Raw genomic sequence first — 26,305 nt, 5'->3', positions numbered from 1 at the left:
TATCCTAGAGTCAGGGCCTCTGATTACAGGAACTACAGCAAATATAAAGCATTACTATAAAAGCCAGGAGCCTAAAGTATAAACAAAGCTGAATAACTTTTTCAAATTCCATTTCTTTAATTATTACTCCTAAGCGTTTCGATTCATCTAATAATTATTTGTAAAAGGGCGCCTTAGAACTGGAAAGCAACCTCTTCATTTACCTGAAAGAGGAAACAACTAAAAGGGCACCGCCTAGTCTGTTCAATCAACCTGCTGTGCGATAGGATGGACAGAGTAGGAAGAGGCAGTGATTTCAAAATCAGTAAGAGGCCTCGAGATCATAACCACTCAGAAACAGAATGAGGCTGTGCTCAATTCATCCATTTTATCATCCAGTTCGTACCAGCTTTCTTCCGCAGATCTGGCAGAAAAGGTGGGAATCTCAGGCACCCTCCCAACCAGAAGTCAGTATACACGGACACTAGTGTAAAAGAGAAACGTTTTCTTCACTGCCACCTTTATATTGTTGATGAGAGAGGAGTGAGGGAGGAGGACAGCCAACATTTTTTTCTTATCTGAAAAGTGCCCACATCTCAGGCCCAGGACGCTGGATCTGATGATGATGACAATGTTACCTTCAGTGAAGGGCACCCATGAGCCCAACTACGGTTTACACTTGATTTTCAGTCCCCAAGTTTCTCTGCAGCAGTTGTGAGGTGCACCACCATGAATATGTTGCTGATAATGGTTTAAGCACCAAAATCTATAGATGATTTACTGCTTTGAGGGGGAGTGGGTTTTGAGACAGGGTCTTGCTCTGTTGCCCAGGCTGGAGTACAGTGGTGTGATCACGGCTCACTGAAGCCTCAACCCACTGGGCTTAAACAATCCTCCCACCTTAGTCTCCGAAGTAGCTGGGACTACAGGCACTCACCACCATATCTGGCTAATTTTTTAAAATTTTTTGTAAAGACAGGGTTTCATGGTCAAGCACGGTGGCTCATGCCTATAATCCCAGCACTTTGGGAGGCCAAGGTGGGCAGATCACAAGATCAAGAGATTGAGACCATCCTGGCTAACATGGTGAAACCCCATCTCTACTAAAAATAAAAAAAATTAGCTGGGCATGGTGACATGCGCCTGTAGTCCCAGCTACTCAGGAGGCTAAGGCAGGAGAATCACTTAAACCCAGGAGTTGGAGGTTGCAGTGAGCCAAGATCACACAACTGCACTCCAGCCTGGGCAACAGAGCGAGACTCGGTCTCAAAAAAAAAAAACAGGGTTTCACTATGTTGCCGAAGCTGGTCTTGAAATCCAGAGCTTAGGCAATCTTCCCGCTTCTTCCTTCCAAAGTGCTAGGATTATAGGCGTGAACCACCATGCTCAGCCAGTGATTTACTTTTTAAAAATAAATTCATAGGGCAGATTTGAATTATCCTTATACTATCACCCCCAATCACTTTCATCCTGACAGATATTCCTGAGCAGGAAACAGAAGTGGAAGTGACAACTAGCTTCAGCAAACCTAATTCTGCACAGAAATAAACCACTACAGATTTTTTAAATAATATATTTAATACTTCAAAATTAGGTTTGTCATATTTATGTATTTTTTCTGGAAAATGACAAGTTCCTGAAATCCCTAAATGGCTGGTTTCACTACTCATGTGCTTGTAAAACACATTCATGAATACAGTAGCAAAATCAATTTTATTTCTCCACGGAATGCTTTAAATGTTATAAAACAGAGCCAGGCACGGTGGCTCACACCTGTAATTCTAGCACTTTGGGAGGCTGAGGTGGGTGGATCACCTGAGGTCAGGAGTTCAAGACAAGCATGGCCATCATGGTGAAACCCCATCTTTAAAAAAAAAAAAATTTATTTTTAATGTTATAAAATATATATCTATTGTTATATACATGCATATATATACACACACATGCATACATGAGTACACACAAAGAAATGTATTGAGCATGTTAATGTCATTCTTCAGAAATGTTTGGTGGGGCCAGGCACAGTGGCCCATGCCTGTAACCCAGAATTTTGGGAGGCCAAGGTGTGAGGATCACTTGAGCCCAGGAGTTTGAGACCAGCCTGGCCAACATGGTGAAAGCTTGTCTCTACTAAACATACAAAAATTAGCTGGCCATGGTGGTGCACACCTGTAATCCCAGCTACTAAGGAGGCTGAAACAAGAGAATCGTTTGAAACCGGGAGGCAGAGGTTGCAGTGAGCAGAGACTGTACCACTATACTCCAACCTGGGTGACAGAGCAAGTCTCCATCTCAAAAAAAAAGTTTTGGTAGGAAAAAAAATGAGAACCACTTATCCACAGTGAACCCGCCAACAAGTACACCAAAGTATTCTAACCACAAAAGTCACAAAAGATACAAATACTGAAGAGACTGTGCCAAGAATACATGTTAGAAGTCTGGCAGACAGGCAACTGGCTGTAGCTGGTCTTTTTTCTTTTTTTTTGAGACAGAGTCTGGCTCTGTCGCCCAAGCTGGAATGCAGTGGTGCAATCTCGGCTCAGTGCAACCTCCACCTCTCGAGTTCAAGTGATTCTCCTGCCTCAGCCACCTGAGTAGCTGGGATTACAGGCACCCACCACTACACCAGCTAATTTTTTTTTTTTTTAGTAGAGATGGGGTTTTGCCATGTTGCCCAGGCTAGTTTCGAACTCCTGACCTCAGGTGATCCACTTGCCTTGGCCTCCCAAAGGGCTGGGATTACAGGCATGAGCAACTGCACCTTGCCTATTCTTAAAGAGATGACGGTACTGGCTCCCTGAATCCATCAAGGTACTAATGGCCTTCTAATTACCAGCCTCTGGTTAATTGGCTTAAAAACCAAAGAGAAAATCTTGGGTGTCCCAGGGGTAAGGTGAATGAGCTTTCCCCAGGACTGAGATCAAATACATGATGCAGAAGCCCCTGGACAAGGTTCCATCTGAGCCTCAGGAGGAAACCTGAGGGTACTTCGGCACTTGGAGGGCAAACTTCTGAGATGCAACCTAGGTCTGCAACTGCAGAGCATCTTTATTTTGAAGAATTCAGCGAACTAAAAAATAGTAATCCTAGAAAAAGGTGATAAAGTAGAAATTGCGGTCATCATTTATAAAAAATTGTAGTTTAGGATTCTTTTGGTGGAGAGATGCAGGAAAGAGGACAGAAAGAAAAAACAAAAAGAGGGCCGGGCGTGGTGGCTCATCCCTGTAATCCCAACACTTTGGAAGGCCAAAATGGGCCATCACCTGAGGCCGGGAGTTCATGACCAGCCTGACCAACATGGAGAAACCCAATCTCTACTGAAAATACAAAATTAGCATGGTGGTGCATGCCTGTAATCCCAGCTACTCAGGAAGCTAAGGCAGGAGAATCGCTTGAACCTGGGAGGTGGAGGTTGCGGTGAGCTGAGATCACACCATTGCACTCCAGCCTGGGCAACAAAGAGTGAAACTCAATCTCAAAAAAAGGAAAGAAAAAACAAAAAGAACCTCCACCTACAAGTTCAAGGAAGAGACAATGGCCAAGGACTTATCCATTAGAGAGAACTTGGTGTCAAAGAGCAAAAAGCTACAATTCTAGTTTAGCCAAAATTCATAAGCACTGTGCAATGTAGATGAGCAATAGTATTGCTGAACATTGAGAAACTGAGTAGAAACGAGTGAGCAAATGTGTAAATCAAACCTTATTTATTGCTTACTTTAAATACCCAAAAATCATATGACTAAATGGAAACCTTGAAAGTTTACTCAACCCAAGTTTCAGTATCCAAGCAAGATGGGAACTGAATTACCCTATGCACACAATTGTCCACATATTCTAAAACATCTACAGACCAGGCAGGGACCTGGTCCTGCCACAGTGGCACAAAGAACCCAATCCAGAGACTCTGTGTGAGCCTGAGGACAGGCACACACCTGTGGCTGGAAACCCGGGTCTGTGGGAAATTCACAGGTTTTCAGAGGTCTGGGAGAAGCTGGAGATAGTACTCTGGAGGCCTGTCCAAACTCCTTGCCTCAGCAGGCAAAGCTCAGTGAAGAGAGTATAAAGAGAAAAAAATAACCAGTCCTTTTAACTTTGGCAGAGTTTTGTTGATAACAGAGAATTTCAACTTGGATTTTGCAGAATTTCTCAAGACTGGTCTGTTTATCAATCTCCAGCCCTAATGACATAATGATATTAGAGAGCAACTACTCCTCTGAGATGGTCAGTGTTGCTGGGCTGGTTTTATTTGGGGACCAGGACCACGGCAGGACTGAATGGGCAAGAAAAGGGAACATGCAGCGTCACTCCTTTGCAAGAATCAAGACCAGGATTCAGCTATCAACACAAATGTGTCATTTAGAGACTCAAGATTATACCTCTCACCACAAAATCACAAGACAGTTTTTATGATTCAGAGAGGACAGAAATGAAAATCAGGTCTTCTTTGCCTAGCAAATAAAACAAAACAATCATGCAGACATTGAATATGTCGCAATGTCACCTGCACCGCACCGACTACTAAATAGAGCTGCTTCTGTAGTAACTGACTTAGTTTTATTATTATTACTTTTTTTTAGAGACAGAGTCTTGTTCTGTTGCCCAGGCTGGAGTGCAGTGGCATGATCATAGCTCACTGCAGCCTCAAACTCCTGGGCTCAAGCAATACTCTGGCTTCTGCCTCCTGAGCAGCTAAGAGTATAGGTATGAGCCACCAAGCCCAGTTAGTGTTAAAATTTTTAATAGAGATGGGTTTCATTATTTTGTGCACGCTGGTCTCAAACTCCTGACCTCAAGTGATTCCCCCAACCTTGGCCTCCCAAAGTGCTGGGATGATGCATGAGCCACCGTACCTGACCAGTAACTTACTTTTTTAATAAGGGGAAAACTATTTCAAAGTGATCATCTAGTCTGGGACAAAGAATAAGATCATTAGCCTTTAGTGTAGAGACCAGGCAACTTCCACTAAGGAATTGTGTGAAAAATATGCATTCAGTTAAAAACAAAAGAATGTATACCTCCTGAAGCTTAAAGGAAAAATAATAATAATAAAAACAAAAACAAAACAACTTGGCAATGTGTTTCCCCAACACTGAAATATCCCATCCCTCCAGGCCTGGCTTCAAGTTTCACAAAAGCCATCCCTAAATACCCGCTTCCCTCCGCAGACCTCCTCCTTCGCTGAATAACTGGGGGCTCTCTCCTACGCCCAGCCAGACAGCTCTGCACCAAATGACACACAATGTTGTGCTATTTGCTAAAATTACATGTGGTTGTGTGTGGTTCGCTATTTCATGTGTATAAATGCCTTTTCTTCCCCAAGTAAAACATATGAATTACTCAAGAACAAGGTTTAGTTTCATTCTCCAATTGCCTGTTCCCCATCCTCAGGCCTGAGCTGAGCTGAGCTGAGCACGCAGGAGGCAGCAAATACACACAGCCTGAGAAAGCTCCCTCCCTGTGGAAGGGCTGAGTGCTGCCTGTTTTCACAAACTGCAGCACCACTGCACTGAGCTGTGGGGCTTTCTGTGCAAGGGGGCTGCCCATCCTGTGCCCCCATTCTGCCACATGAGTCCTCAGCTGGCTCCGCTGCCTGATACCCTCCCAACGCCACTCCCAGGAGTAAGAAGTCGTTCACACAAGACCACGCGACTCGGCTGCTGCCCCCGTTTAATCAGACTGCTGCAAATGCTTGGCCAAAAGCAATAAGGGCATGACTGAGAGACTGTGGGAGTTTAATATAAAAAAATTAATAAACAAAAAAAGGGGGGGAAGGAGAAAGGGTCTACCTTTTAATAGGGCCCTAATTACCCAACTCATAGGATCAGCCCAAATGAGATGGGAGTTTATTTCGGGGTTTTTTTTTAATTATTGTTTTTTTATATATCTATAAATTGCTGCTATGTGTTTTCTTTTCTCTGAGCAATTATGCAGCAAGTACGTAAAGAGGAGAAAAAATATTAATTAAATATAAGGTAATTGTGGAGTTGGCCTGGAGAGAATGAGTCTGAACTCTGGACAATCACAGGCTACCAGGGTTTGAAGACTGCTCAGGGCCTCCCGGAAAAGAAAGAAATAAAAATACAACCAACCAACAGGCTGATACACAGGACAGCAGGAAGAGCAGGGCACAGAAACATGAGCAGAGCAAAGGGTCTGCGGGGCTCCAGATACCAGAAATCAGTGAGCTGGCCGACTGCTCGGGGCTCCCAAAGAGCTTTATCAAATCAAGCCCCAAAAGATGGATGGGCCACTCTTCCGGTGATCAGTTAAATGGGTGCATCAAAATGGGAAGAGGGAGGAAGGCAAGGACTGCAACAGACTACCGTGTTCAATCCAGACTTCGGCCTGAGGGGCACTGAGGCAGGCTTTATGGGAGGCAGGCAGGCGTCCTGAGAGACTGGCAGGGCGGGGCCGCCTCTTGCTTTCTCACCACCACGACCTCAAGCAAGGGCCTGGGCAAGACCAAAAGAGTGAAACGAGGCCACCGTGGGAGTGCTGGGATATAAGGCCATAACTGGTGACTTAACAGCAGGTGACACAAATGACAACACTGCTCCCCTGAAACCGTCTGGCAGTGCCTGTATCACCTTGGCCTTTCTACAGGCAGCTCAACTGGATCCAACTCCCCCTCAGCCTGGGAAAGCCTTAGTACACACTGGAATTCAGACATGTTCATACCTGCTAAGGCCCTCATGTCATCCCCTCCTACGACTACCAGAAGGGGAGTGAAGAACAACAGGTGAAACTACAGGCCCTGTTGAAACAAAACCTTGGCGGTACAGCCCTACGCCTGCTATCGCTACGCAGGAAGAAAACGCTCTGAAAAGTTCAACCTAGAGCTGACTCTCCCATCAAACCTATCTGATTTATATAGAACCAGTCTTACTACCCAGCCAACAGGATTTACAGCAGGCCCTGAAAAGCAAAAGAGAATGAAAATGGGGTGGGCAGGCAGGGACTCTGGCCACCACATGAAAAGCACTTGGGAGAGAAAATTACCTTTAGTGCTTAGTAGGCCTCTTGCCTAACCACAGTCTAAGAAGATAACATGTTGGGACTATCACACAATTACTGACCAGGCAAAACCAGAATTCCATCGCTTACCTGTTCTTTAAAGACCACTGAGGTGTTCACACCCTGAGGGGCAGAGCAGAGCCGGCTTCTGCAGAGAATCAAGAAGCCCAGCAACCTCACTCCGCCTCGGCCTCCCAAGGGCTCAGGAATCTCACTAATTACTATCAATCAGCCACAAACAAAGTGGCGCAGGACCATCTGGGGTGGATGCTTTTAGTTCCAGAAAAGACCAGGCTTTACTAAGGAGAGATCTCATTCATCCCTGCATGCAAGAAGGAGTCAGAGGTCGCTGACAGAGGCAGTCTCTAGGTGACAGCTACTTTTAAAGGGACACTACTGACACAGAACCATAGGAACAGACAGTTTCTTTTCATTCACATGGCATTTTAATTACTAGAAAATGATACCACACATCTTGGGTACTTACCAACGGCTCTCGAGGCAGCACATTTTCACTTCCTGGAGTAGAGCTTGGCTGCAAAGAAAAATAGAAACAAAAATAAGATCACAGTGCCACCCAATGGACGTCAAAAAAACAAAGATTTCCATTCTCAAACGAAGCACACGAGCACCTCTCTCACATTTCTCAACAGTTTTTCATGACTTGAGTATTCTGCAGTGGACTACCTGTAAAAAGTAGCCCAAAGAGTCTGCATTCACCAGGGAAGATAAAGAGACTGTTTCTGGGTTCACTGTCTCAGCACTCCAAGAACAAGGCTTGGTTTTGCTCAGGAAGGCTCACAATCACCTACTGAGCAGCAAGGCTGGGGGACCATCACAAGATCCAGGGGAAGAGCAGAGTCCAGGGAAAAGGCTTGAAGAGAGAGCGAAACACCTCCTTTTTCTGCCACCTGCCCAGTGCCAGGGGACTGGGAAGAAAAGGCGAACAGCAGTGGAGAACCAGATTCCGCCACTAGGGGGCCCCAACAGCCCACACTCAGAATTTTCTCTGGGCAGTTACTTTTGGGAGCCCAGAAGCCAGTAAACTACACAGGTTCCTATTTCTCACCTGTCACTAAGGACACCACCCCACAATAGTAAAGAAAGCCCCAGGCTTAAATCCTTCTTGGAAATAAGCCAGTGACAGGCTGACATACAAGCAGACCAAACCTCTAGGCAAGCAGGCAGCACTGTGGCCGAGCCCCTGGCTCTAGCCCACTTCCTCCTCCTTGGGGCACTACCTCACCCTCACAGGTGCCTTTGACCCTTGACTGATGTGGCCAAAATTAGAGGAAGGGAAAGGCAGAGGGAGAGACAGATTCTAAAGAAATTTACAAATCTCCAAAAGAATAAAGCAAGCAGGTATGATGCTGAGTAAGCTATGATTAGTTTACCGTGACTGATATTCAAGTCAATTGCCAACTATCTACAGATAATATCCAGACGAGGGCAGCAAAATCTGTATGTCCCAGGAGACAGCCTGTAGCCTCCATTCTCCCGGCTACTACAGATCAGATGGAAGTGCTGGGCCGCCTTGCAAAAGGACAGAAGAGCCCAGTCCACAGAGGGTTCCCAAAGAATTCCTCACGCCCAGTTGCTACCACATAGCTGGCACACAGCACAGTGGCAAGCACTCTGCTGGATGAAGGACTCTATCTTTCCATCCAAAGTCCTGTCCCAAGAGCCCCACCAACCCAGAACAAGAGGTTGGCTAGCAGGAAATTACCTAGAAAGTGAGGGTCGCTCTCAGGGAATCTCAGCAAGCTTTCCCTGCCTACCTGCCTACCTGCCTCCCTGCCTCCCACCATCCAAGCTCCAGGCATTGGTAAGTTCAAACCTTCAGAGCTCCAGCCCACACCCCTGTGAGGTACACATCCAATTGCCTTCCTGCCTCCTCTTGGACTTGGGTTGTCCGGGAGCAGACTCAAAGTCCTCTCTGCCATATATGTCTTCTTTCAGAGTTCCCTCTTGGCATTAATGGGACAAACTTCACCAAACTATGTAAACTAGAATCTGAAAGGCCACCTTGAGACAGCTCCTTCTCCCTCACTTCCAGAGCTAACCCATTACATCAAGTCTGCCAATATTCCTTCCTCAATATCCATGGAAGAGTGCTGTAAATCCCAGCACTCTGAGAAGCCCAGGCAGACAGACTGCCTGAGCCCAGAAGTTTGAGACCAGCCTGGGCAATGTGGCAAATCCTCATCTCTACAAAAAAAAATTAGCCAAGTGTGGTGGCGTATGCTTATATACCATCTATTCAGGAAGGTGAGGCAGAAGAATCCCTTGAGCCTGGAAATTCAAGGCGCCAGTAAACCATATCACACCACTGCACTCCAGCCCAGATTCCAGCCCAGATGACAGAACCAGACCCTGTCTCAAAAAAAAATAAAAAATAAAAAGTCCAGCCGGGCACAGTGGCTCAAGGCTATAATCCCAGCACTTTGGGAGGCCAAGGGGGGTGGATCATAAGGTCAGGAGATTGAGACCATTCTGGTCCAGAATAGTGAAACCCCATCTCTACTAAAAATACAAAAATTAGGTGGGTGTGGTGGCATGTGCCTGTTATTCCAGCTACTCAGGAGGCTGAGGCAGGAGAATCACTTGAACAAGGGAGTCAGAGGTTGCAGTGAGCCGAGATCACGCCACTGCACTCCAGCCCGGTGACAGAGCAAAAACTCTATCTCAAAAAAAAAAAAAGTCCACGGAAACAATCCATCTGTTTTTCTCCATCTCTACCGCCATCACTTTGGTCCAAGCTACCAAAATCCCCGCCTGGGCCATGGCATCGGCCTTCTCATTCGTGCTGGCACTCTTCCAATTCATATTCTGTGATGCAAACAGACTACCATTTCCAAAGCAGAATCTGATCATCCCATCCCTTATCCACCCACTCACCCAAGGAAACACAACAAATGTAATGGCTTCTCATTGCTCTTAGAAGGCAGAAAAACCTCAGCATGGCTTACAAGGCTTCGCATCTCCTCTGACTACATCTCAGGTCTGGAGGGGCACCACATCCCCACTTCCACCCTCCACAGGCACACTGGCCTTTGCTTTCTCTGTGCCTTTGCACATGTCCTTCCTTCCCTTTAATTCATCCTTCAGATCCAGCTAGGACACTCCCTCGGGGAAGCATTCCTTCTCTGACATCCATGACTAGATCAGATCTCCCTGCAGCACACTCACAGAACACCACATGCCTCTCCTTCAAGGACCTGAATAGACCTGCAACTTTACATGTGTGTGACTAGTGGACTGATGCCCGTCTCTCTCACCAGATTACAAAGTCCACATGTGCAGAAACTGCTGTGTTTGCTTATCACTGTATCCCTGGGGCCTAGGACGGTACCAGGTGCAGAGGCCTTCAACAGAAGTGTGCTGAATGAATGGGCAACAAAGAATCAAAAAATGGTGACAACTCAACTAAATGGATTATTCATATACTACAGCTCATTATCTTCCTGAGGATTTCCTCCACTCCATTTGCTAGATCCTAAGTGCTAACATTCATTTAGCAATTTCTTCTTTTAATTCACACAGTAAGTGTATCAAATTACTGCTGATGAGGAAACTGAGGCAAAGAGGTTAAATAACTTGCCCATGATTACTCAGATAGTAATTGGTACTACAGGGATTTGAACACTTCTATTTAATTAAAATAAGCAAGTTTTGTTTAAACCACATTTTATTAAGCAACAACCTTACTGCTACCCTATAAATAATAATGTAGGTTATTTGACCAGACAAAACAAATGAAAGCAAACAGCTTTAGTATTTAGTACGCCCCATTCTGACTTAACCCAAAACTTTCTTCCTAAAATAAAACTAATCACTATGAATTGTTTTCACCAAGGAACTTCTCCTAAAATTAGTTCATCCGACTGGGCTTGGTGGCTCATGCCTATAATCTCATCCTTTGGGAGGCCAAGGCAGGCAGATCACGAGGTCAGGAGATAAACACCATCCTGGCCAACACGGCGAAACCCCGTCTGTGCTATATAAAAATTAGCTGGGCGTGGTGGCACGTGCCTGTAATCCCAGCTACTCGAGAGGCCAAGGCAGGAGAATCACTTGAACCTGGGAAGTGGAGGTTGCAGTGAGCTGAGATTACCCCACTGCATTCCAGCCTGGACAATAAGAGTGAAACTTGGTCTCAAAAAAAAGGCCAGGCGTGGTGGCTCATGCCTGTAATCCCAGCACTTTGGGAGGCCGAGGTAGGTGTGGATCACAAGATCAGGAGTTCAAGACCCAGCCTGGCCAAGAAGGTGAAAGGAGTTCGAGACCAGCCTGGCCAAGATGGTGAAACCCCACCTCTACTAAAAATAAAAAAGTTAGCTGGGCGCAGTGGTAGGCGCCTGTAATTCCAGCTACTTGGAGGCTGAGGCAGGAGAATCACTTGAACCTGGGAGGCAGATGTTGCCGTGAGTCGAGACTGTGCCACTGCACTCCAGCCTGGGCAACAGAGCTAGACACCATCTCAAAAAAAAGGAAGAAAAAAAAAGGTCATCCCTCAACAGTTAATATTTGCCAGAGGGAAAAACTTTAAATAGTACACAGTGCCAAATAAGTCTCTTTCATCATACACCCTTTAGCACCTTGTAACTTATGAGCCATGTGAATGAACTATTTTTTTTTTAATTCAGTATTAAAAGTCAAAAAGAAAGCTTCTCTCTCATTCCAACCCTAGGAGACTCACACTGACACTGGTTCCTTATATATTCTGCCAAGGACGTTCAAAGTATATATGAAGCATGGCCGGCTGGGTGCAGTGGCTCACACCTGTAATCCCAGTACTTTGGAGGCCAACGTGGACGAATCATTTGATTGTCAGGAGTTAGACACCAGCCTGGCCAACATGGTAAAACCCCATCTCTACAAAAAAATGACCCGGCCTTGGTTTTTTTAATTCTGGACTACCCTGTGAACATTTAAAAAAAAAATTTTCCACCATCCTGGCTGTTTAAAAAATTAAAACAGGCTGGGCACAGTAGCTCACACTTGTAAACCCAGCACTTTGGGAGGTCGAGGCGGGTAGATCACCTGAGGTCAGGAGTTCAAGACCAGCCTGTCTAAGACAGCGAAACCCAGTCTCCAACTTAATCCTGGAAATCTTCACAGGGTAGTCTATGATTAAAAAAAAAAACAAGGCCGGGCATGGTGGTTCACACCAGCACTTTGGGAGGCCAAGGTGCGAGAGACAGCTTGGGCTCAGGAGTTCAAGACCAGCCTGAGCAACATGGCAAAACTCTGTCTCTGCTAAAAAATACAAAAATTAGCCAGGCATGGGAGACACACCTACAGTCCCAACTACCCAGGAGGCTGAAGTGAAGGGAGGATCAACCAAGCCCAGGAGTTTGAGGCTATGGTGAGCCATGATCACACCACCGTACTCCAGCCTAGGTAACAGAGTAAGACTCTGTCCAAAATAAAAAAGAGGCTTGGAAATCACCCACAGGCATCTATTGCAACAATATAAGAAAAGGATCTAAGGCAATCCATGCCCAGAATCTTTAGAGGCCAGAATAGGGAGAGCAGGAAGGGAAGAAAGCAAAAGCAGAAGACTGCTTTAAAAAACAAGTCAGGCAAAGACCACAGCAGCAGAGAGAGAAATGCTTTTCTTTCTGTAGAGACAAAAGTGCTCTCACTCCTGCTGCCAAGGCGCTGACCTTCCCCAGGTGGAAGGCGTTCCCAGACCCTGACCTGATGCCCAGCAAAGAACAACCTCACAGGCAGCTCACAGATTTGAGCAACAGGCAGAACCTCCAGGTCTAGGAGTACTCAGCCTGCATCTGCCCAGTGACTGTGACTCCAGATATGTCCTAAGCCAGTCTGTGTAGCTCTCTGCTGGGAATAACAAAGTTCAATCGCACCAATATCCTTTGAGATGCAGAGGCATGACAGAAAGTGCACAACTTTCGCATTAAGCACTCAGTGATTTGGGGGTGCACTGCTCAACCTCTCTGAGCCTGAGTTTCCTCATCTATGGGAATAACGGGAATAATACCACCACCTCACATTTGGGATTAGAGGAGATGATAAAAGTTATTTCATGTCACTCCTCTGCTCAAAGTCAACCAATGCACTTCCACTTTGGGCCATGATGGAGTAATAGGGAACAGATTTGCCCTCTCACTGTAAACAACTAGAAAACTAAGCCAAATAAATAAAACCACTGCGTATACACATTAGACAGCAGGCAGTGCAAGACTATGATCCCTGAAAGAAGAGAAATAAATTACTTGAGGCTTAAAATCACTCTGGCTTCCTACCAGGAGACAATTTTCAGACCCAGGAGAGAGCGGGAGATCCCCAGCAGAGCAGCAGCCCACTTGAGTTGAAGAGACAGCAATCAGAGTTCAGGGAGGTCAAGGCAGCCGAAAGTTGCAGGAGAGACTTCGGAAGGAAAGAGCTATGCGAAAAAGTGCTCCAGAAATCTGCCTGGAGGTTCCCTCAGGTCTTGGCTGAATACTAAAATTTGTGCAGGCACAGGGTGAAAATCCACAGTGATGAGGAAGGTATGAACTGAACATTTCTTAGAACTCTCAGAGGGACCAGGAATCCAAAGCAGCCAGACTAGAGTGTCCTCACAGGGCATTCAGGAGAGACCTGGAAGGGCCACATCTTGGTAGGGGAGGTCAAACGATCTTTAGATTAAAGGTTGTTACCCAGATCCACTGTAACAAAGCTCAAAAACAGGACTCGAAGGCCGGCACCGTGGCTCATGCCTATAATCCCAGCACTTTGGGAGGCCTGACCAACATGGTGAAACCCCGTCTCTACTAAAAATACAAAAACTGGCCAGGTGTAGTGGCGTGCACCTGTAATCCCAGCTACTCAGGAGGCTGAGGCAGGAGAATTTGCTTAAACCCAGGAGGCGGAGGTTGCAGTGAGCTGAGATCATGCCACTGTACTCCAGCCTGGGCGACAGAGCAAGACTCTGTCTCAACGAAAAAACAAAAAACAGGACTCGAGATAATAAAACTAAACCATAAAAAACTGTCCACCAGAACAAAGTTTTCAACATTCTTTAAAGACCACAAAATCCAGAACCTCAACAATGTACAAGTCACAATATCCAGCATCCAATCCAAACTTTCAACATAAGTCAAAAAGCAGGAAAATGTAACCAATAACAGTAAGAAAAATTAGATGATATAACTAGTAGACAAGAACAGTAAGACAGGTGCTATAACTATACTCAAGTATTTAAATGAAAACGTGTCCCAGTAAGAAGAGAAATGTAAGGTATAAAAAGAAAACAGAATTTCTAGACATGAAGTATAATATGCAAAATAAAAATTTCAGGCGGGGTGCGGTGGCTCACACCTGTAATCCCAGCACTTTGGGAGGCCAAGGTGGGTGGATCACCTAAGGTCAGGAGTTTGAGACCAGCCTGGCCAATATAGTGAAACCCTGTCTCCACTAAAAATAGAAAAATTAGCCGAACACATGACAAGTGCCTGTAGTCCCAGCTACTCAGGAGGCTGAGGCAGGAGAGTAACTTCTACTCTGGAGGCAGAGGTTGCAGAGAGCCAGAATCTTGCCACTGCACTCCAGCCTGGGCAACGAAGTGAGACTGTCTCAAAAAGAAAAAAAATTCACTGACTGAGAATAACAGATCACTACAGAAGGAAAAGTAAATGCACTTGAAGACATGGCGAGAGAAGCTAACTAAAATAAAGGACGCCAGCCTGGGCAGCATGACGAAACCCCATCTCTGCAAAAAATACAAAACAATTAGCCAGGTGTGCTACTGTACACCTGTGGTCCCAGCGACTCAGGCAGCTGAAGCAGCAGGATCACCTGAGTCCAGGAGTTGAAGTTTGCAGTGAGGCATGATGGACCACTGCACTCCAGCCTAGGTGACAGAGCAAGACCCTGTCTTTAATTAATTAATTAAAAATAAGAGAATATTATTAGAAACTTTAAATTATAAATTTGATAGCTAAAATGATAAGGACAAATTCCTTGAGATACCATATACCAAAACTGACTCTGGGAAAAATAAAGTTTAATAGTCTTACATCTATTTTTAAACCTAATTACATAATTTGAAAATATGTAAGGGGCCAGCCATGGTGGCTCACACCTGTAATCCCAGCACTTTGGGAGGCCGAGGCAGGCAGATCACTTGAGGTCACGGGTTCAAGACCAGCCTGGCCAACATGGTGAAACTCCCTCTCTTATAAAAATACAAAAATTAGCTGGGCATGGTGGCGCATGCCAGTAATCCCAGCTACTTGGGAGGCTGAGGCAAGAGAATTGCTTGAACCAAGACCTGGGAGGAGGAAGTTGCAGTGAGCCGAGGTCGTGTCACTGCACTCCAGCCTGGGCTACAGAGCAAGACTCTGTCTCCAAAATAAATAAATAAATAAATGTAAATTTAAAAAGTAATCGGCCAGGCACAGTGGTTCGCACCTGTAATCCCAGTACTTTGGGAGACCGAGGTGGGCAGATTACGAGGTCAGGAGTTTGAGACCAGCCTCACCAACATGGTGAAACGCTGTCTCTACTAAAAATAGAAAAATTAGCCAGGTGTGGTGGCAAGTGCCTGTAACCCCAGCTACTTGGGAGGCTAAGACAGGAGAACTGCTTGAAACTGGAAGGCGGAAGTTGCAGTGAGTAGAGATCGTGCCACTGCACTCCAGCCTGGGCAACAGAGCAAAACTTCATCTCAAAAACACAAAAAGTAATAAAGTATGTAATTAAAACTGAAAAAGAAAACTCTAGGCCCAGATGGCTTTACTGGTAAATACTATCAAACATTTAGGGAAGAAATAATGGCAATCTTATATGAAAGGTTTCAAAAAATACAAAGAAAAAAAACTTCTGAACTTACTCTATGAGGCCAGTACTATCTTTACATAAAAACCAAAGATTTTACACATCCGCCGGGCACGGTGGCTCACGCCTATAATCCCAGCACTTTGGGAGGCTGAGGTGGGCGGATCACGAGGTCAAGAGATCGAGACCATCCTGGTCAACATGGTGAAACCCCGTCTCTACTAAAAATACAAAAGTTAGCTGGGCATGGTGGCGCGCGCCTATAATCCCAGCTACTCGGGAGGCTAAGGTAGGAGAATTGCTTAAACCCGGGAGGCGGAGGTTGTGGTGAGCCAAGATCGTGCCATTGCACTCCAGCCTGGGTAAGAAGAGCGAAACTCCATCTCAAAAAAAAAAAAAAAAAAAAGATTTTACACATCCACACACAAAAAACTACAGACCAATATCCTTCAAAACATAAATGGAAAAATCCTTGACAAAACACTATGAAATCCAGCAATATATAAAAAGATAACATATCGAGAATTTATCCAATGAATAAAAAATCAGTTTAACATTTCAAAAATCAGCCAGCATAAATCACCATATTAATAAAAGAAAGGAAGAAAACAAAAGAATCAACTCAATAGAGACCAAAAAGAATACTTGACAACATTCAAAACACAATTTTTCAGCGGGATGTGGGTTCAAAAAAAAAGAAGAGAGACAGAGTCTCCCTCTTTCAGCCAGGTTGTACTGCAGTGGTGTGACAGGGCTCACTGCAACCTGGAACTCCTGGGCTCAAGTCATCCTCCCACCTCAGACTCCTGAGAAGCGAGGACTACAGCTATGTGCCACCATATCAGACTAATTTTTTAAATTTTGTATAGAGACAGGGCCTCACTATGTGGCCCAGACTGGTCTCGAACTCCTGACCTCAAGCAGTCCTCCTGCTTCAGCCTCCCAAAGTGCTGAAATTACAGACATGAGCCACTGTGCCTGGCCTCCAAACACATATAATTTTTACAAACACACACACACACACACACACAGAGCGAGAACCAACCTCTATAAAAAATAAAAAATTAGCTGGGCATCATTAACACATGACTATATTCCCAGCTACTTGGGAGGCTGAGGCTGGTGGATCACTTGAACGCAGGAGGTCAAGGCTATTGTGAACTATGATCATACCATTCCACTCCAGACTGGGCGACAGAGTGAAATCCTATCTCAAAAAAAAAAAAAAAAAAAAACCCTCATTTAACGCTGGACACAGTGGCTCACGCCTATAATCCTAGGACTTTGGGAGGCCAAGGCAAGTGGATCACCTGAGGTCAGGAGTTTGACACCAGCCTGGCCAACATGGAAAAACCCCGTCTCTATTAAAATACAAAAAAATTAGCCAGGCATGGTGGCAGGAACCTGTAATCCCAGCTACTGCGGGGGCTGAGGCAGTAGAATCACTTTGAAACTGGAAGGTGGAGGTTACAGTGAGCCAAGATGGCACCACCACACTCCAGCCTGGGTGACAGAACACGACTCCAAGAGCAAGACTCCATCTCAAAAAAAAAAATTTTTTTAAAAGAAGCCAGATGTACTTTATGATTTGTTTACCTAAAGTTCTAAGGCAGACAATATTAACCTGAGGTATTATAAATCAGGATGAGGCATCCTTGGGGAGTTGGGATCGCAATGGGAGGGACATGAGGGGGCTTCTGAGGTCCTGGTAATGTTTGATTTCTTGAGCTGGGTACTGGTTACACAAGTGTGTTCACTCTGTGAAAAATCACCAGGCTGTACATATACATGTTTTACATTCTTTCTGGGATATGCTAAATGTCAGTAAAAAGTTTTTAAAACTTTTAAAAGATCACAGACCCATTCTAGATTAAAGCAGACTAAAGAAACTAAAGAGGCCAGGCATGTTGGCTCACACCTGTAATCTCAACACTTTAGGAGGTTGAAGTGGGGGATCGCTTGAGGTCAGGAGTTTGAGACCAGCCTGGCCAACATGGCGAAACCCTGTCTCTAATAAAAATATAAAAATTAGCCAGGCATGGTGGCACACACCTCTAATCCCAGCTACTTGGAAGGATGAGGTATGAGAATCACTTGAACCTGGAAGGCAGAGGTTGCAGTGAGCCAAGATAATACCACTACACTCCAGCCTGGGTGAGAGTGTAGGACTCTGTTTCAAAAAAATAAAATAAAATAAAATAAATAAAAGGGCTAGGAGTGGTGGCTCATGCCTATAATCCCAGCACTTTGGAAGGCCAATGGCAGGCGGATCACCTGAAGTCAGGAGTTTGAAACCAGCCTGGCCAACATGGCAAAACCCTTCTACTTAAAAAAAAAAAAAATACAAAATTTAGCCAGGCGTGACTCACACCTGCAATCTTTGGAGTTCGAGACCAGCCTGGCCAAAATAGTGAAATCCCATCTCTACTAATAATACAAAAAATCAGCTGGGTGGTGATGGGTGCCTGTAATCCCAGCTGCTTGGGAGGCTGAGGCAGGAGAATGGCTTGAACCCAGGTGGCGGAGGTTGCAGTGAGTGGAGATCATGCCACTGCACTCCAGCCTGGGCAACAGAGCAAGACTCTGTCAAAAGAAAAGAAAAGGAAAGAGAGAGAGAGAGAGGGAGCGAAGAAAAGAGGGAGGGAGGGAGAAAGGAAAGGAAAGGGAGGGAAGGAAAGGAAAAAGGAAAGGAAAGGAACTAAAGAGACAAATCACTGCAATCTCTGTTTCTTCACTAAATCTTGATTTTTTTTTTTTTTTTTTTTGGATACAGAGTCTCTCTCTGTCACCAGGCTGTGGAGTGCAATGGCGCAATCTCAGCTCACTGCAACCTCTGCCTCCTGGTTTTTTTTTAAGCGATTCTCCTGCCTCAGCCTCCCAAGTAGCTGGGACTACAGGAGTGCGCCACCACGCCCAGCTAATTTTTGTATATTTAGTAGAGATGGGGTTTCACCTTGTTGGCCAGGATGGTCTCGATCTCTTGCCCTTGTGATCGGCCCACCTTGGCCTCCCAAAGTGCTGGAATTACAGGCATCAGCCATCGTGCCCAGCCCCCTGATATTTTTCTTTTAAGTGGGAAAATCTGAGTACAGATTCTGTATTAAATAATATTATTTACCAATACTTAAATTCCTTGTGTGATGATGGTATTGTAGTTATGTAGGGGAATAACCTTACTCTTATGAGAGACAAGGTGAAATATTCTAGGATGAAACATCCTTGATGTCTGTAACTTATTACAAATATTTCCCAAAAAAAAGATACATAAAGAGACTGACATAAAGCGAATTCAGCAAAATGTGAACAGTACATCTCAGTGAAGTTTCTATGAGAATTTTACAGTTCTCAGTATTATCCTTCCGACTTTTCTAAATGTGAGAAATTTTTCAAAATAAAAAGTTGAGGCCGGGGTGCAGTGGCTCACGCATGTGATCCCAGCACTATGGGAGGCCGAGATGGGGGATCACTTGAGGTCAGTAGTTCAAGACCAGCCTGGCCAACACGGTGAAACCCTGTCTCTACTAAAAATATAAAAATGGCCAGGCATAATGGCTGACACCTGTAAACCCAGCACTTTGGGAGGCTAAGGCAGGTGGATCACCTGAGGTCAGGAATTTGAAACTAGCCTGGCCAACACGGCAAAACCCCCTCTCTCTATTAAAAATGCAAAAATTAGCCAGGTGTGGTGGCGCACGCCTGTAGTCCCAGCTACTCAGGAGGCTGAGGCAGGAGAATTGCTTGAACCCGGGAGGCAGAGGTTGCAGTGAGCCAAGACTGAGCCACTGCGCTCCAGCCTGGGAACAGAGGAAGACTCAGTCTCAAAAAAAAAAAAAAAAAAAATTTGAGAGGGCAAATACCTTGTCTGACCTACTGTTAATCGAGAGTTCAACAGACTTCCAAAACTCCATGTAAAGACTTAGAGAAGGAAACTAACACTTACTGGACACTTACTATGCCCCAGGTGCTCTTCACATCTGTGATTTCAGTTAACACTAAAAGGGTAATTATTTTTAGTTTTATTCATTTTTTTTTTTTTTCAGCGATGGGGTTTCACTCTGCTGCCTGGGCTGGAGTACAGTGGTTATTCACATGTGAGATTTTTTTTTTTTTTTTGAGACGGAGTTTCGCTCTTGTTACCCAGGCTGGAGTGCAATGGTGCCATCTCGGCTCACCACAACCTCCGCCTCCTGGGTTCAGGCAATTCTCCTACCTCAACCTCCTGAGTAGCTGGGATTACAGGCACGCACCACCATGCCCAGCTAATTTTTTGTATTTTTAGTAGAGACGGGGTTTCACCATGTTGACCAGGATGGTCTCAATCTCTTGACCTCATGATCCACCTGCCTCGGCCTCCCAAAGTGCTGGGATTACAGGCTTGAGCCACCGCGACCGGCCAGGATTTTTTTTTTTTTCCCCAGCAATAGGGTTTCACTCTGCTGCCCAGGCTGGAGTACAGTGGTTATTCACATGCATGATCATCATGCACTACAGACTCCAACTCCTGGGCTCTAGCAATCCTCCAGCCTCAGCCTCCTGAGTAACTGGGACTACAGGCATGCACCACCACACCCAGCTTTAGGGTAATCATTATTGCTCTCGTTTTACAGAGGAGAAAACATACTTAGAAAGGTGGAGTGATAAGTTCAATATTTGTGAGTGATGACATTCCACCAAAGCCTGCCAGGATGTGAGGCTATGCTATTCTAGTCTTTCACTGTGTTCTTCTCCCTTGCCTGCTTCTATAGCCTCTCAATCCAAAATTTACTATATCCAGTGAACCTCAACAGATAGGAAATCTACATTCCACAATAATACTCAATACTCAGTAATTGTCAAGTAATCAGACTGAACCATGCCTCTGCTGTTCAGTGACGAAAGAAAAGCTAGTAGAAAAGCTGAGTAATAGAGATAACGTTTCTCATTCCTACAGGCTACAACATGTACATGCTAGAAAGGACTTCAATGAGAGATCAGCCATGTTGGCAGAGCATGGTGGCTCACGTTTATAATCTCAGCACATTGTGTGTGTGTGTGTGTCTCTGTCTCTCTCTCTCTCTTTTTCCCCCTAAACAGGATCCTCTCTCACCCAGGCTGGAGTGCAGTGGCACAATCACCACTCATGGCAGCCTCACCTCCCAGGCCCAAGTGATACTCAGCCTCCTAAGTAGCTGGGACCACAGGCAAGCACTACCATGCCTGGCTAATTTTTTAATTTTCTGTAGGATCGAGGTCTCCCTATATTGCAAAGGCTGGTCTCAAACTCCTGGCCTCCAGAGATCTTCCTGCCTCAGCCTCCCAAAGTGCTGAGATTACAGGTATGAGTCATCACACCTAGCCAGGAATGCACCTCTACAAAAAATGTTTTAAAAATATATTAGCCAGGCATGGTGGGGCACACCAGTAGTCCCAGTTACTCGGGAGGCTGAGACAAAAGGACTGCCTGAACCCAGGAGGTCAAGGATGCAGTGAGTCATAATCACACCACCATACTCTGGTGACAGAGTGAGACCCTGTCTCAATCAATCAATCAATAGATCAACCACATAAAACAGAGCAATGTGGGGAACAGAGAAAAAAGGAAGCAATAAATGAAATTCCAACAAATCATCTTGAGGATGGACTATACCACTATGAAAAAGTACACGTGTTCCTGAAATCCAAAAGTCATGAAGGAGAACTAGCATCAATACCAGCATCCAGGGGGTTCCTTTCCATTTTAAGGAATTACTTCTGAACAAATAAAAGAACTTTACTAGACAAGTGGTCAACACATAAAAAAAATCACACCCCAAAAGATGCTGCAATAGAACTTAAGGAAACGTTTAGATCTATTTGTGAGTGAAAATTCTGACTTATTAAATGGAATAATATTAACAATAATAGATAACACATTGTGTCAGGCATTGTTCTGGGCACTTTTACATAAATAACTCATTTAGTCCTTAGAGCAACTCTGTGAGATAGGTCCTAGTATTTCCCCTGTTTCACAGATGGAGAAATTAAGTAGATGTGTCTAAAATCAAATTGCTGGTAAGTTAGTGGAGCTAGGATTTCAAGCCAGAGGGTCTGGCTTTAGAGCCTATACTTGTAACCACTATCCTACACTGCCTCTCAAGGGAAGAGAGAAGGTTATTCATGTTTAATCATTATAAACCAGAGACTGATACGACAAGGCTAACTAACAAACTTTCTGTGAGAGACAGAACACAGGCTCAGCCCCACAGGTCTAACCCTATCCAACAAATCAGGGGTGGGGGGAAATAGCTAAACAATTCTTTCAGTCCTACTCTGCTTTAATTGGAGAAATGGGAAACTGGATTAATCAAGACTTAAAAATGAAACAAGCAATTGCCAAAGAGAGTTGGTTCACTCAAAAAGTGTGCATTTGCTTGCTACTTGTTAGATAGCAACAGAATCTGATGTGAAAAGTTCAAGGTTTTCCCCCAGGGTGCCAGCATGTTCTTTTGCAATCCTACCTCTACCAGCTTTGGAAAGGAGGGGAAAGGAGAAGCAGAGCTTCAAACAAGTGCTGGCCAAGCCCCCTTAAAGAACCTTAGATCCTGTTCTATTAAACACATATACAGGAAGGGCAAACTTGCAAAACCAAAAGAATCCTTGGGCATGACAATGGCTCCAAGTGGCAAGATTTTTAGTACTGTTTACAGCACTGACAAATTAAATGTCCTATAAGAATCAAGAACTGAGCCGGACACAGTGGCTCACACCTGTAATCCTAGCACTCTGGGAGGCTGAGGCTGGCTGATCACCTGAAGTCAGGAGTTCAAGACCAGCCTGACCAACATGGTGAAACCCTATCACTACTAAAAATACAAAAATTAGTCAGGTGTGGTGGCAGGTGCCTGTAATCCCAGCTACTTGAAAGGCTGAGGCAGGAGAATCACTCGAACCCCAGAGGTGAAGGTTGCAGTAAGCTGAGATTGTACTGCTGCACTCCAGCCTGGGTGACAGAACAAGACTCCATCTCAAAAAAAAAAAAAAAAAATCAAGAACTGAAGAAATCCTTCAATCCCAGCCTGTGGGTATTCCTAACACAAAATAATTCAGAGAAACCTAGACCCCAAGAAGCCTCAGTATTTCAGCAAACTAAATGAGCTAAGGCAAGAAAGGAGAGGCCCTCCTCTTAAGACACTTGCCAAACTCCAGAACATCTGACAGTGAGAAGACCAGAATCAGTCCTTGTTATTTCCCACGTTTTACAATCACAACATCTTCTTCCTGAATCATTCACATCGCTAATAGAAGCTGGTATAGGGGAACACATCAGCTCTTTTAAGTGCAATTCCTGTAACAGACATGCAGAATACGAGAGTAAGAAACACTAAGCAGTGGTCTTCTGCCCCAAGGAAATGAAATGCTAGTCAGCTGCTGAAAACTCCCGAAGGTGTTTCAAGGAGATGGAAGAGGAGGAATGAGGCCCAAGTTGAAACTATTTTCTTCTTCCTCATTCTAATCCTAACTCAACTCAAAAATGTTTGGATGACTAGTGCAGTCACATATACAGGTTCAATACAGGCTCAACAGGGCACACGACCTGGGGCAAGTCACAAACCCTTAGTATCCATTTCTGCGAAATAGAGGTTAACAGCCTGCACTTCATAAAGGTTGTATCGAGCACAGTGAGCACTAAACGAGAATATAGATGTAATGTGTCCTCAACATGACAGCACATATGCAGTTAAATGTAAGATCTCTCTTAGCCTTTTTCTCCTCACCCCACCCCACCCCACCTTTGGATTATAAACCCCTTCGGAGGCCTTATCATCCACTGCCTCCCGACCGCAGAGGCACAGACGTCAACACTGGTCCTCATGGTCCCCTTATTGGACTGGGATTTGGCTGAATCTGCAGGTGAAAAGCTAGAGCGGAGCCCTCAGCCAACAAAACCAAACCCAGGGAAGCGAGGATGGGTCTCGGCCAAAAGCTTAGTGGCGTCTGTTGTTCACAGTGCGTCCCTTTCCTATCAACGCACTGAGAGGGTTCGACTGTATTATTTCTGACTCTCCAACTTGACGAGAGAGGCGCAAAGGTGACTAAAGATGAAGAGGCTGGCAGCCACTCCAGGAGGCTGAGGCCGTGACGGAGCGGGAACCCTGATGGAATCAGGCCCCTCCCCGGAGGGGACAGCCGGGAGCGATCTATCGTCTCCCTCTCAAGCCCTCACAGCTCAAGGATGGGGACTTCCCAAGGGTCCCGTCAACCTCCCCGCTGAGCTTAAGTGGGACCAGAGGTGCTGGCAGGCGGGAAATGGGGACCCGTGGGCACGGCCAAGCACCAGAGCCCGGGCTCCGGAATGTGGTCAAAGAGGGGTCACCGGGGGAGGGGCCGGGTGGGGAGGACCTGGGGAGGGGCGGGGCTCAGGAGGGGGCAAGAGGTCGGGGTCCCCAGCTTGGGAAACTCGGGGTCCCTACCCGGCTCCCAGCCGTATGCTGAGCGCCCCCTCCAGCCGGGGTCTCAGCCGCACAGCGGCACAGTCCCATTCCCCTTACCTGGCTCGGCTGCTCTGCCTGCTCCGAGGACGCCATCTTTCTGAGGCCTGACTAATCAACCGCCGCTGGACGAAGTTTCTCCCAGGCGCCCTCGCTCAGGCCCTCCAGCCCAGACTAAGGTAGCCGGAACAGAGCCCGTCGATGTGGGAGACTGGGGCAGAGGGTGGAGCCCGGGTGTCCGGGTCACCTTGCACAGTTTCCGTTAAGTCTCTGCTTTCCAGGAAGATCCCAAGTCTTTATCTTGTTATATGTGTATTATTCTTATTGAATTAAATCTCTGCCCATCTCCACAGTACCGTGAGCACATTTAGGGACTTGCCAAGTATGTAATAAATGGATGAATGCTAAGAAACTTGGAAATTAATTAATGTTTAGACATAAGTTCAGTTCCATTCATTGAGTGCCTACCATGTGCTAGGAACTTTGGTAGGCGCTCGAAAGAAAAAGATTCAAGATTCAACCCCTACTCCCACGCTCAGGCCAAATACACACACAATTACAGTACCGTGGGGATAGGACTCCGTAAGTGTGCAGGTCTATTGGGAGAACACAAAAGGAGCATTTTAAAGAGAAGAGGCTTCCACAAAATGTCATTATTTCTTCCTGGTTGAACTGGTTTTGTTTGGTTGGTTTTTGTTTATTTTTGAATTGATAGATTTTAAACTAAATTCTAAACAGGCGAAGTAGCTCACACTTTTAATGCCAATGCTTTAGGAGGCCAAGGCAGGAGGATCCCTTGAGCCCAGGAGGTCGAGACTGCAGTGAGCTATGATCATGCCACTGCACTCCAGCCTGGGCAACAGAGTGAGGCCCTGTCTAAAAATAAGACAATAAAATTAAAATAAAATTATATGAAAAAGGATACATACATTAGAGCTAACGGTGAGCTCATATTATAGTTGTGGTTTGATAGATATAGACTACTTAAAAGGGATGACTTAATAATTCCTTCTACCAAAGGCTGTTTTAAATGCCCACACTTTTCTTGAGATAATATCTAATTTCCTCACCCACGATTTTGTTTTGTTTTGTTTGAGACAAAGTCTTGCTCTTGTCACCCAGGCTGCAGTGCAATGGCACAGTCTCGGCTCACTGCAACCTACGCCTCCCAGGTTCAAGCGATTCTCCTTCTTCAGCCTCCCAAGTAGCTGGCATTACAGGCACCTGCCACCACGCCTGGCTAATTTTTGTATTTTTAGTACAGATCGATTTCACCACGTTGGCCAGGCTGGTTTGGAACTCCTGACCTTAGGCGATTCATCCGCCCTGGCCTCCCAAAGTGCTGGGATTACAGGCGTGAGCCACCGCGCCCAGCCCTCACCCACATTTTTGTAAACAAAATATAAGGTGAGAGGATTCCTTGAGCCCAGGAGATCAAAACTGCAGTGAGCCATCAGCCACTGCACTCCAGCCTGGGAGACGGAGGGAAACACTGTCTCAAAAAAAAGAAAGAAAAAAGAAGGGGAAAAAAAAGAGAGTGCCCCAAATGAATAAATATGAGCAGATAATTATTTCTAGTTTACGTAATTTTAAGACAGGAACTTTTTTTATTTTTTTTTTCACTATACTTTTTTTTTAGACAAAGTCTCACTCTATTGCTGAGGCTGGAGTGCAGTGGCGCGATCTCGGCTCACTGCAACCACCATCTCCCGGGGTCAAGTGATTCTCCTGCCTCAGCCTTCCGAGTAGCTGGGACTATACGCACGGCACGCGCCACCATACCCGGCTAATTTTTGCATTTTTAGTAGAGACGGAGTTTCACTAGGTTGGCCAGGCTGGTCTTGAACTCCCGCCTCTGCCTCCCAAAGTGCTGGGATTACAGGCGTGAGCCACCGCGCCCGGCTTTATTACTATTCTTTCAATCTTAGATGTTAATTTTTCAGGAGGAAAAAAACAAACTTTTCTATAGTAGCAGTACTAAAACAAGGATGAATAGGTTGTCAAGAGGCATTTTAACAATGTCTAACATTCCCGAGGTTCACATTTCCCCTTTCCTCTCCGATGCATTTGACACTTTA

General features: G+C 45.4%; 1 protein-coding gene across 3 annotated transcripts in view; it reads right to left on the bottom strand.

The window, feature by feature from the left end:
• PEX14 (peroxisomal biogenesis factor 14) overlaps window positions 1-24,344 on the bottom strand; it is a 148,394-nt gene extending 124,050 nt beyond the window's left edge. For all 3 annotated transcript variants that reach the window (XM_035307699.3, XM_035307700.3, XM_035307702.3), the window contains exons 1-2: window positions 24,288-24,344; window positions 7,481-7,528 (exon numbers count right to left, since the gene is read on the bottom strand). In XM_035307699.3, the coding sequence (XP_035163590.1) occupies window positions 7,481-7,528; window positions 24,288-24,323 (84 nt within the window). In that variant the 5' untranslated portion in view covers window positions 24,324-24,344. The remainder of the gene's footprint in view (window positions 1-7,480; window positions 7,529-24,287) is intronic.
• Window positions 24,345-26,305: the final 1,961 nt, after the last annotated feature.

This window comes from Callithrix jacchus, chromosome 7 (genome assembly GCF_049354715.1).
Source record: "Callithrix jacchus isolate 240 chromosome 7, calJac240_pri, whole genome shotgun sequence".
Classification (NCBI taxonomy): Eukaryota; Metazoa; Chordata; class Mammalia; order Primates; family Cebidae; genus Callithrix; species Callithrix jacchus.
The sequence above is the reverse complement of the archived record's forward strand: the minus strand, read 5'-3'. Positions and strand labels throughout refer to the sequence as shown.